We start from the raw sequence: 12702 nt of genomic DNA, 5'->3' as shown, positions 1-12702 counted from the left end.
AGGGCTACGTACTCAAAAGTAAAAACTGAACGCTATTACAAAGCCTTTACTGTCCTTCTGTCTCTCCACCTATCACTAGGCACTATGTTTTGAACTGTAATAGATAGACACTTGAAATCTACATTGTGTATAACGGTGGTCGCCTTAACAAGAAATACTAAAAATAACAGCGGATCGCCATATATTTTTAGGCGTTTTTCGCTTTATCTATTGTTCTAATAAATACATAATTCAAATTTTCTAAATGCATTAATTTCTATGGCTGCTATGATAAAATAAAAAATATATGAAATTGTGGTATGGATTCGTCTTAAATGATGTGAAATATTTATTTTAAGTTACATTAACAGTATTTTATTGTAAAGAATTAAATATATTCTAATATAAGTATAGATATAAGTCGTTTCAATTAAATTTGTTAAAATGTTTATTAAAATCTTGTTTAGATAAAAATGTATTTTCTTTTCTTTCCTTTTTACCCGACTGTAGGCGGTTTTCGAACATATAATACAGAGTATCTCGTAAGTACCACGACAAACTTGAGAAGAACATAGGTTAGGGTACAAAGTAAAAACGAACAGAAGTCAATCTTTATACAAAGCGGTCTCGATCAACGCACCCATTGACTAAGCTCACCGACACGTTATCTCGGTGAGTTTCGGGCGAATACGTGCGCGACTGTCGGTTCGCTTGGGACACAGGTCAGTTACTGTTTTGTACAAAAAATGGACCAACAAAAAAAAGTGGACGGTTATTTAAATTCAACATTAAACTCTAAATTGTTATTTTTTAAACTAGAAATTGTTTCAGTGAAGTAAGTTAGAATTTGCTGTTGAACCGAGCCACTAGGAGTTGATATTTTTAGTGATCATGGCAAGAACATGTTTTAAAGTGGCTATCTAAGCTCAATTTGTTATGGCGACGTGATTCATTTCTATATTCAGAGCGGACTAGCAGTTTTACGCGGTCTATACCTACATACGTATGTATCTTTGGTTTGTACGATATGGTAAGGGAGACATATCAGAGGCGTTCTATCTTAGTCCTCACTCACTAATCATCTGTGGCCGACCTTAGGTAGGAATATCTAATCCTATCTGGGGTTGATTACACATATCCATGGGCGGCAGTAGCCACTTACCACCTTACCAGGAGGACTACATGATCGTTTGCCACATAATAGTATTATAATGTGATGTAACTTCGAAGAGCCGTCCGGGATTCGAACCCCGACCCTCTACTTGTCAGTAATTCTCAACAACTTTACACAGATTAGGTATAATTAAATATCGAGTAATTAGTCCATAAACTAAAATTATAATCAAATGATAGATTTAAACAATAGGGAAGGAAAACGTTGTATTTTAATTAATTTTACATGTTACAAAACGTTACCAATAAGTATATGAATTATAAAAATAGATTATACAATAACAGACGCGGCTTTGGGCTACAAAGTGTTAGCGTATTTTCAATTTTTTTTTTTATAATATAGGAGTAGCAGACGAGCACGCAGTCCACCTGATAGTAAGTGGCTACTGCCGCCCTTGGCCATCTGCAATCAACCCCAGATAAGATTAGATATTCGTACCTGAGGTCGGCCACAGATACACCGCTACCCCTGAGGACTGAGCTGGAATTCTTTGGAAAAGCATGTCTCCCTTACCACACCCTTCAAGCCAAAACACAACAGCGCTTAACGCTGCTGTTATTAGGCAGAAATAGGTGTGGCAGTGATGCCGCCAAAGTCGAACCACTGCGAATTCTACCACCTTTAAATACTTTTAGTTTATACTCGTCACATGCCAATGACCAGTCTATTTTATTACTACTCTTTGTACAATTATTAGTAATATTTAATGACATTTAAAACAAGATGGCGGAAAAGAACAATTACATTTAGTACTTGCAACAAGATGTGTTACAAAATAGTGTTGTTAGTTTTCTTGACTTTATTTGTGATATCCGGTAAGTCCCACTATCGATTAATTAAACAATTAGAATTAAAATTATTTATTATAAGATACATACGTTTTAAGTGTGATTGTAAATATGAATCATTTTTCCTTTATGAGTATTATTCCTAATTTTTCCAATACATCTGATGTATGTGTCTCAGATTTATATAGTTACTAGTTTTTATCCACGGCTTCGGCCGCGGTCAGAGGTTTTTCTCTCCCTCGGGAACAATAACTTTTTTGAACCCCAACGTAAGTACTAAATTTCTTGACAATCGGTCATGTAGTTAAGGTGTGTAGCAAAGAAAATTACATTCACATTTATAATCATAGATTAGTAAAGATACTTCGCCGCCTTGAAATTGAATGAAGCCATAAACGGCTTATTTTAGTAAGTTCTTTTTTTGAATTCTTGACAAATAAAAACATTTTTAGAGAAAATTTACGAATAAATAACTAATACTGCGTAATTTACAATTACAATGTATAATTTACATAATAAATAAATAATTATTTCAAATATTTTAGGGACATTTTAGCACGGAGACGTGGCAAAACTTTTTTACGCAACTATTTCAATTCTCAAAACTGGGTACATTTTCTTGTTAGGAGTGAGTAATCTTTACTAATCTATGTTTATAATGAGTTAATGTTCTAGATAGGGGTGTTTTGTAGCTTCATAAAACAACTGAAAGTATCGGATATCCGAAATAATGAAATAGTTCAAAAACACAAATCAGAACACAGCAGCGTTTTACACTGCTGTTGAGGCAGAAAAGGTGTGGCCGTGGTGCCGCCTGAGTGGAATCACAAAGGGTCCTACCACTTTCCAAATAGATACAAATGAAGGACGACAATCACCCATCTGTTTGAATGAACCTTATTTTATATAAAAGTTCCGATAGTAAAAAATACAAATGGATTCGTTAAAATATTTTTGACACTATGATTAATTAAAATAAAAAAATGGTTAGTATGAAAATGTATGAAAGAAACGTTTAAAGCCGGCGATGCATTGGCGACTCCTCTGGTGCTGCAAATGTCCATAGGCGGCGTTGATTACTTTCCATCAGGTTGCACGTCTGCCTAATCGTTAGGTTATACGATATAAAAAAAAAAAAACGTATTTTTTCGAAAATATGACTTTTCCTTTAGTTCGTCCTAAATCATTGTTATAATCTATCAATCCTTATTGTTTTGTTGTATTAAAAGCAATATAAAGCAGTTTTGGTACAATCCACTAGGGGCGCTGATTGGAAATGTATGGGCAAATACGTAAACAAATACCAAAACAATCATTTTTGTAAAAACGTAAAAACTCATACTAAGGGTACTGTACTCTCTGGAACTGTAATCTCGGCTTTCAAAACAGTAGTACTATATTAATTATATGTGAAAATTATGGCATTTTTAAAAAATAAAAAAAGAGTTATAATTGTTATGGAAAAAAGACAAACCCACTGAAGTCGCGTTCCGATCCGGTAGTAGTTAAAGAAAAATATTGTAACTGACAATTTGTAAGTGCCATCGTAGGCCTATACAAAATAAATATATTTCATTTTATTTAATTTAGATCAACAGACCTGTATTTGTTAGATACAGGTCTGTGAGATCATCACTTCTATAGACGGTAGGTGTATACTAAGAACATGGAAGAAACTAATTTAAAACACTTTAATTCCAGCTACATCGTCTACGTGCGAAGATCCGTGTTCCGACGGTAAGCACAACTAGTCCAAACTATAGATATACTCTCCCGGACTAAGCGGGAGGTGGAAGAGGCGGTCCGCAACGGGCCCCCGATCCTGGGGGGTTCCTAAGGTCGCTCACAGATGCGCCGCTACCCCTGAGGACTAAGTTGGAACGCATCGGAAAAGTATGTCTCCCTTACCACACCCTTCAAACCAGAACACAGCAGCGCGTAACACTGCTGTTATAAGCAGAACAGATGTGACGGTAGATGCCGGAGTCGAACCACAGGGAGATCTATCTACCTCACCTCACCTGCCGTAATATAAGGCAATTATATTAATTGATTTTCTTGTTAACAGACTGCAAAAAACAAGATCCAGAATGCGACAAAGGTAAGTAAAAAATGAAATAGTAAGTATTATATATAATTTAAGTGTAAAAATTTGTATTTTTTTAATAAAATAAACCCTAAATTGGGGGTACTTAAATAAAGTAATAAAATTTTATTTTGTGACAGAAGGCAATGACTCCATGAAATAAATAATAGGTTAAAAAAACACGGTTTATTGCTAATCGAACTAACACTAGAAAATATTTTTAATGACACAGAGTTTAATATTTCAGTAGTAGAAGATTGAACAATCAATCATAATGAATCGCCTCAAAATAAAATTATAATAAAATTTAAATTATTAAAATAATAATTCAATTCAGATTAAAAAGCGTGGGGTGCGTGATATTTTAAATTTCACAATCATTCTATTGGCAATTATCTATCAGAGAATATTTATTAACCGCAGTAAAATACACCCCACGCTTTTAGCGGCCATAGAAGCGAACGCATTGTGAAAATTTGAACTGTTTATCTATTACGGTTCAATAGATAAAGCGAATTCTTCTATGACGACCTCCATTTACTTTGAAGATTTTTTTTTATTTTTATAGACACACTCAAATAGTCAGTTCCGTCGATCACAAATACGTTATTTACCACACCCTTCAAACTAGAATACAGCAGCGCTTAACACTGCTGTTATTAGGCAGAACTAGACTACAGAGGGTTCTACCTTAACACACACAAAAACACACACACACAAACACACACACACACACACACACACAAACTCACGCACACGCGCACACATTCACATACATATATTAAAGTTATTGCCTATTCTCTTCTTAAAATTGTAACTATAATTACGTAATTTAATAAATGTATTTGTAATCATATATATTTGTTATAGTTATAAAAGAAAATTGTATTAGCTCATTAAGCAGAACATACTTTCTCATTGTCCAGAGGTGGGCGTAAATGGCTGCGTCAGTTCTTAACTATAGCAGTCGTTTACGAACAATTACTATTTGTGAATTAATGTTTTATGTTCAATAAAAATCTTTAAAAAATATTATGATAAAATAAAAAATCTTTTTTTTAGTAATGTTGTTCATCGTAACACACACGGATTTCCGAACAGGCGAGAAAGAGACCAAAATTATTACCAGTGATGAAACTAAATATTATGTAAACGTTAATGACAGCTTACATCTGAATTGTAAAGTAAATGATAAGGCGCCAGAGGACCGCAAAGGCTACTACAGTGTTAGCTCGTCCATTGGTATGTGTTTTTTTAATATTGATAGTAGCAAACATGTATACAATCCCTTGAAAAGGGACTCCGGGATCTTCAACGGAACGCAATCGGAGTCCTCTTGGCGCGTTGTTCCGTCAGGCTCCGCCTAGGTGCGCTTGGCGCTCAGCAACCGCTTTGCGGTGTGCGCGACGGTATGCGACCACGCGTACCGCCGTCCATCTCGAGGTTGCTGACCGGGCGGTTCGAGCTCCCACTCTTGCGTCCACAACCCCGGAAGCCCCCTTTTAGTCGCCTCTTACGACAGGCAGGGGATACCGTAGCCCTATTCTGGTCCTGGAGTCCCTATAGTGACAATGTACACAGTCCCAGTGGTGGACTAAGGTAGTCGGAGGCCCGGGGCGGAAAATTAAATGTTGGCCCACAGTCTAAAAAGTTGATTTCATTTTACAAAATTACAAATATCTCAGACTTATTCGCTTAAAGATCTTTTTGTTTTCGTCGATAGCAACTGTGTTTGGGGGCCCCCAGTACCGGGGACCGGCGAGCTCACTTGCTGTTATAATCATCATCATCATCAACCCATTATTGTCCCACTGCTGGGCACGGGTCTCCTCTCGTAATGAGAAGGATTAGGCCATAGCTCACCGCGCTGGCCAAGTGCGTATTGGTAGACTTCACATACCTTTGACATATTTTTTTTTATAAATCTCTCAGGTATGCAGGTTTCCTCACGATGTTTTCCTTCACCGTTTAGCAACTGATAATTAATTTCTAATACGCACAAAACTTTGAAAAATGAGGTGCGTGCCTGGGATTTGAACCTCGGACCCCTCGATCCAGAGGCCGAGTTTCTTAACCACTAGGCTATCACAGCTGTTATAATAGTTAATGTTATAACGAGTAACTTGGCCTACTTTTATTTTAGAAAAATATGTAGTTTGGGTTCCATCAATGATTTAATAACTAAAGATACGTTACTAGCAGGCAAAACTTGAAACATATATGTATTTTAGCTGTATGTGACCTAATTCTTTATTTTCACAGATGGAATTATTACTCAGCAAAATTCAAAAGAAATACCACATGATATTTCAAGAGTCACGAATGCTGATAATGGCAAAGTATTTTTGTGTATTAAAATGCGTGTGAAGAATGAAATGCAGCGGCATAAGATCATTGTGATGGTAAACATGACAAATGATGGAATGAAGGGCACAGAAAGTCCTCAGTCGGGAAACGCTGATGATAATAAAGAACAAAATACGAAGATTTCTAATGTAAACCCACAACCAGACACAAGTATGTTTTGTCATGTACCTAATATTTACATTTTATCTTTATTAACATTATAAAGAGGTAAAGTTTGCAACTTTGATTGTTTGTTTCTTTGTTTGTAAAAGCTAAACTTCGGAAATACTGAAACGATCATGAAAATTCTTTCACAATCAGAAATCAACACTATTTAGGAGTGCTATAAGTTATATTTTATTATGATTGGTCAAAAAATTCACGGAAAATTAATGGCATATGTAACTATAGTCGAAAATTTGGAAAGATGTTATGCTTTACCGGCGTGCGCTAACTAAACGGTTCGGTATAGACGAACATGATGTTCATCAAAAATGTTGTTCTCTATTATCATAGATTAGTAAAGATTACTCGCGTAAATGTAACTTTTTGACAATTGTCACTGTCGTCTATGTTCGTGTTTGAAAAATAAAAAAAAAAAATGTTTTTTAGATCATTTAAGAATGAAACGATATTTCTCCGAACTTTTTCTTCGATTTCGTGTCTTAACAGCGCGTGTTGGCATTGTTCCGCATAAATTACACTATGACAGCCATTAAATGGCTAACAGAATTGTCAGCCGTTTAAACCGTTTAATGGCTTCCTTCAATTACAAGGCGGTGAGATATCTATACTTATCTATGTCTATTAGTTCTTACAACATAGTTGCATCACAAAAATATAATTAACGCCCATCGAAGTGGGCACGGGTCGGGTAGTTTATAACATAGAAGTAGCAGACGAGCATGCAGTCCATCAAATGGTTAGGTTAGGTTAGGTTAAGTTAAAAAAAAAACAAAAAACTTAGTGCACAGGGGTAATAACACATGTGGACGTCTGTTACTCCTACATTATAAAAATAATGAACCTTTTTTTTCCTATTATAACCAACCTATTCTGATTGTATCTCATTTACAGAACCAAGTCCGGAGGTACCTTGGTGGACCTGGATAATCATTGGTGTAGTAATTCTAATACTCTGCTCGGTAATAGTTTATCTCGCTTGCAGAGGAAACCGGCCTCAAATAAATTTAGATTCGGTAAGTCATCATCATAATCATCAACCCATTACTGTCCCACTGCTGGGCACGGGTCTCCTCTCAGAGTGAGAAAGATTAGGCCATAGTCCACCGCGCTGGCCAAGTGCGTATTGGTAGACTTCACATACCTTTTAGTTTTTTTTTTATAAATCTCAGGTATGCAGGTTTCCACCCCAAAATGTTTTCCTTCACCGTTTCGGTAAGTATTGAATACTAAAAGTAAGTCATATTCATGAAAGATGGTTCACACCTATTTCTGTTTCATAAAAACAGCGTTACACGCTGCTGCGTTCTGGTTTTAAGGGTGTGTTAGGAAGATATAATTTTCCGAGGCGTTCCAGCTTAGTCCTCAGGGGCAGCGGTGCATCTGTCGACGACAATAGGTAGGAATATCTAATCCTATCTGGGGTTGATTACAAATGTCCATGGGCGTTAATGACCACTTACCATCAGGTGGACTGCATGCTTGTCTGCTATTTCTATATTATAAAAAAAATGGTAGTCCCCTGTAGTTCAACTCCGGTGGCACCACCACCAGACTCCTCGGTCTGCTTATGTCTAAATTAGTTTTTGCCCGCGGCTTCGCCCGCGTTTAAAAGAAAATTATTTCATTGGAATGACAGTGGCGCCATCTGGCGAAAATTGGTCGTACCAACTCTGGAACCTTCGTGGGCTCATGGACAACATCTTTGCTAAAGATCATCACTTGATCAAATGCATAGTTTACGATTCAATCCTTACTAATATCGATTACAATAATCGAGATCTTAGATCGCCATCCCTAGTTCCTGTGGGATTTCCGGGATAAAAACTATCCTATGTCCTTTCTCGGGTCTCAAACTATCTTTGTACAAAATTTCATTAAAATCGGTTCAGTGGTTTAGGCGTGAAGAAGAGACGACCAGACAGATAGACAGACAGACAGACAGAGTTACTTTCGGATTTATAATATTAGTAAGGAAGTAAGGATTAATTTCTAGTTGCTTAAAAATTCAGGGGGTGGCGGATTAAACCCTTCAACATGTGGTCCACGACTGGTAACTGCCGTCCATGAGCATCTATAATCAAAATATGAGGACTAAATTGGAACGCCTCGGATAATTATATCCCTATCCATATCACACCTCTAGAGGACTGATAGGGCGGAAAGGGCGGTCCGTCCAGACCTCCGGTCCTGGGGAGGCCTCATTATCTTTGTACCTAACGTGTTATCAGCTAAAAAAGATTGCCGAGATCAAACTACAACTGAAATACGTATTTGTCGGCGAATAACTCCATGAAACATTTGTAATATTGTAAAATTAAATTAAGTTTTTAGACTAGGGGCCTCCATTTTACTTTACGCCCCCTGGCCTCCATACAACTTTCCTCCCCAGGCCTCATTCAACATTCCCCCCTTTCTTTTTTCTTTTTTTGTTTACGAGGGGGAAACCTTCAAAAGGTACCCTATGCCGTGGGAGCGACACGGGGTTACATGGGATACTTAGCGCACTAAAACCCCCACGGTGGCCGTCCTCGGCGCTACGTAGAGGACTCCGGGGTCTCCAAAGGAACGCAACCGGAGTCCTCTTAGCGCGTTGACCCGTCGGGCTCCGCCCAGGCGAGCATGGTGCTTGCCACTCCGTCTGATGTGCACGACGGTATGCGACCGCACATACAGCCGTCCTTCCCGGGGTCGCTGGCCGGGCGGTTCGAGCTCCCACTCTTGCCACCCGCAACCCCGGAAGCTCCTTTTATTCGCCTCTTACAACAGGCAGGGGATACCGTAGCCCTATTCTCGTCCCGGAACTATAGGGACAAACATTCCCCCCCCTCCCCCTCGGCATACGACCGGCGATCATAGACCGCCATGATCACACCATTTAGGTAGCATGAGAACTACTACTTTATGTAATTAGACAAAAAGATATGGCGGTGATGCCACAGAACTCGTACCACAAAGGGTTGCATCACTAAACAGAACTAATTGACTTCCAGAATGAAGTGTCGTATAAAAACTTGCAGAATACGATTGATGTGCCACGTCCACCGCCAACTCTCCAACCTACGTACGCGAGGCCAGCGGACCAACCCGATTACTACGCGTATGCGACCCTCCCGAACGTAATACAGGATACGTATAGCACGCCGTTTGTGCCAACATTGGACGAAATGTACGCCCAGCCTATGCCCAAGACAGCGAGAAGTAAAGGCGATAAAAATGGTTATGTAAATATAACGAAAGGAAGGAATAATAAATCTAATCCAGGATACAGTAAGTTTATATTATCTATGTTACTGTAAAAGCCCCATTTTCCAGTTGCTTCTAAAATATATAGTCCGCACCAAACTTCCAGTCCGCTCTGAATTTGTGCGCGAAGGGGTAGTCGGAGAGCCAATGCGGTCGACCTTGTAGTTCTACAAGCATATTCTCCTTGGCAACAGTAAGGTCACACTAACGCAGCTATGTACCCGTGGGCACGGTTCCCAACTTAGGGGTTTTCCCCCCAAATTTAGGGGGTAAATGAGTGGGATGGGATTTATATATTCTTTATATGTTTAGGGGTATTTTTAGGGGTTTTCTGAATATATAATATTCTGATTATAATAGAAGTAGGTATTCAATCCAATAATAGTCATTCAAATATGATCAATAAATTATATTCAAATAATAGTAATGCAATGATGGTTCGTTTCACATTAATTCGGAATGGTGGATCATGCTCTACATTTAATCCATCTTCCTAAATGTTAAGTTTATGTAGGTAATTAAGTAAGTTAAATGTAAGTATTTTTTAAAATGCGGACTCTTCAGAAAAAAGAAAATTAAGAAATATTAATACATATTACTTTTATTTTATATAATATATTTATATATTATTTTTATTGAATATATTTTTAGGGGTTTTCACTTAGGTTTAGGGATAAATATTTTTGAGAGTTGGTAACACTGCCCGTGGGCGAGAGCGGGCAGCGGACGGGTGCCGGAGAAGTACCGCGCTGTCTTCGTTCCGCTAATATCAACCATTTGCTGTTGCGACGCGCCTTGTTTCTATATTCATAGGGGACTAGAAGTTTGGCGCGGACTTTACCAACATAAAAACATTGAAATGTTATAAATTTTGTTCCTTAGCGTGCAACACTCAGAAGACGCAATTTTATTTTTCAATTTCAAGAGGAACTAAACCCATATTTGTGAGTTAACAACTCATAGCCCTCGGCCGCCATCTTGAAATAGGAGTGTAAATCGTATTCACGCTAATTCAGGCAAACTAAACGTTGGACAGAAATTTGAAACGACAATTACTTACGGCTCACAATTAAATTGTCTACAACTTTGATTCTATAACTTTAAATACATAAATAGATCTACTCATTTATATCTTTTTTCTAGACATTTTACAGAAAAATGACATCCAAGCATTATGACAGAGGTGTTTTCAATAAATCATTCTGACAATACATTTTCTAATAATGTTATGTTTTTTCGTTTTCAGGTAATCTCCAAGAAAATAGCAATGATGATGAAGGATCAGACACGTATACTTATGTAGCTACATATAGCAAAGCAAAGTAATCTATATATCTATATATCTATATCTATATCTATCTATATATATATATATATAAAAATCAATTCCTGTTCGTTAGTCTCGCTAAAACTCGAGAATCGCTGGACCGATTTGGCTAATTTTGGTTTTAAATTATTTATGGAAGTCCAGGGAAGGTTTAAAAGGTGAGTAAATATGAAATATATTGTGAGGTGGTACGAAACTTGCCGGGTCAGCTAGTTCAGAATAAAATTTGTCGCATAAAATAATTGGCCAAGTGCAACTTGAACTCGCACACAGAGAGTTCCATACCATCAAATGTTCATTTATTGTTTATTTTTAGTATTTTTTTAAGACATTGGATGGATTGGTTATTAATTATTAATAACGTGCATGAGACTGTCTTAATGACATTAATTTTATTTAATAATATAAGAAGTTTTAGTTAGGTATACCTTTTTTTTTTTTTTTTTTTTTTTCTCTCGAGGGGGAAACCTTCAAAAGGTACCCGACGACGTGGGAGCGACGCCGGGTTATGTTGGATTTTTACCGCACTAAAACCCCCCCGGTGGCCGTCCTCAACGCTTGTTGGAGAACTCCGGGATCTCCGACGGAACACAACCGGAGCCCTCCAAGCGCGATGCCCCGATCGGGCTCTACCCTGGAGGAGCAGTTTTCGCTCCTCCCACACCATGTAGTGTTTACGACGGTATGCGACCACACATACCGCCGTCCTTCCCGGGATCGCTAGCTGGACGGTTCGAGCTCCCACTCTTGCCGCCCGCAACCCCGGAAGCCCCCTTTTAGTCGCCTCCTACGACAGGCAGGGGATACCGTAGCCCTATTCTAGTCCCGGAACTACAGGGACAATAGTTAGGTATACCTATATTGAAGTAGGAAATAATTATGGTGTATGGTCCGCGCCAAACATCTAGTCTCCTCTAAAGTTGTTGCGCGCAGGTTTAGTCAGAGATCTAATGCGGTTGAATACAACTACGAACATATATATACTGGTGTATGGTCCGCGCCAAACTTCTAGTCCCCTCTGAAGTTGTTGCGCGCAGGTGTAGCCAGAGATCGAATGCGGTTGAACACAACCACAAGCATATACTATAATAATGACAGTAAGGGCACACTAGCGCAACTGTGTACCCGTGGGCAAGAGTGGGCCATATCCTGTGCTATCTGCGTCCCGCTAATATCTACAATTTGCTGTTGCGACGCGACTAGTTTCTATATTCAGAGCGGACTAGAAGTTTGGCGCGGACTCTACACGATGGTAAGTGGTCAGTAAATAACAGATGTTTGTTATTAGAAATAAATGAAATAATACGAGTAGTATAAATTTAACTTTGTTTCGTAGTATATATATTTCGTGATATTATGTATTTTTCAGTTATTATTTACTTGGTACATTTAGATTTATTTAATAAATATGAAATAAACATATAAACGTACATTTTAAGCATAAACTAGAAAATATTGTTTAAAAACATTGTACTCTATAAATTATATCGATTTAATAAAAGTATTTAATTTTTAAACATGAATTTTCATTTATTTTGTAATTTTACCACATATTTCTATCATATTATAAGCA

At 37.8% G+C, this 12702-nt stretch overlaps 1 protein-coding gene across 2 annotated transcripts; it reads left to right on the top strand.

Moving 5' to 3' along the window:
- The first annotated feature begins 1565 nt into the window (after positions 1-1565).
- On the top strand, positions 1566-11303 carry LOC140757027 (uncharacterized). 2 transcript variants are annotated; one of them, XM_073092580.1, is made up of 8 exons: positions 1566-1968; positions 3643-3678; positions 4010-4042; positions 5090-5269; positions 6290-6544; positions 7451-7572; positions 9577-9826; positions 11049-11303. In XM_073092580.1, the coding sequence occupies exons 1-8, from the start codon at positions 1860-1862 to the stop codon at positions 11126-11128; spliced, it is 1065 nt and encodes a 354-aa protein (XP_072948681.1). In that variant the 5' UTR covers positions 1566-1859; the 3' UTR covers positions 11129-11303. The 2 variants fall into 2 exon arrangements, with proteins under 2 accessions (XP_072948681.1, XP_072948680.1); XM_073092579.1 differs by having other exon boundaries at positions 1567-1968; positions 9550-9826.
- Positions 11304-12702: the final 1399 nt, after the last annotated feature.

Source organism: Epargyreus clarus, unplaced genomic scaffold, assembly GCF_041222505.1.
Source record: "Epargyreus clarus isolate Ecla_fem2 unplaced genomic scaffold, WU_Ecla_fem_2.2 ptg000036l, whole genome shotgun sequence".
In the NCBI taxonomy this organism is placed as follows: Eukaryota; Metazoa; Arthropoda; class Insecta; order Lepidoptera; family Hesperiidae; genus Epargyreus; species Epargyreus clarus.
This window is presented reverse-complemented; position numbering and strand designations above follow the sequence as displayed.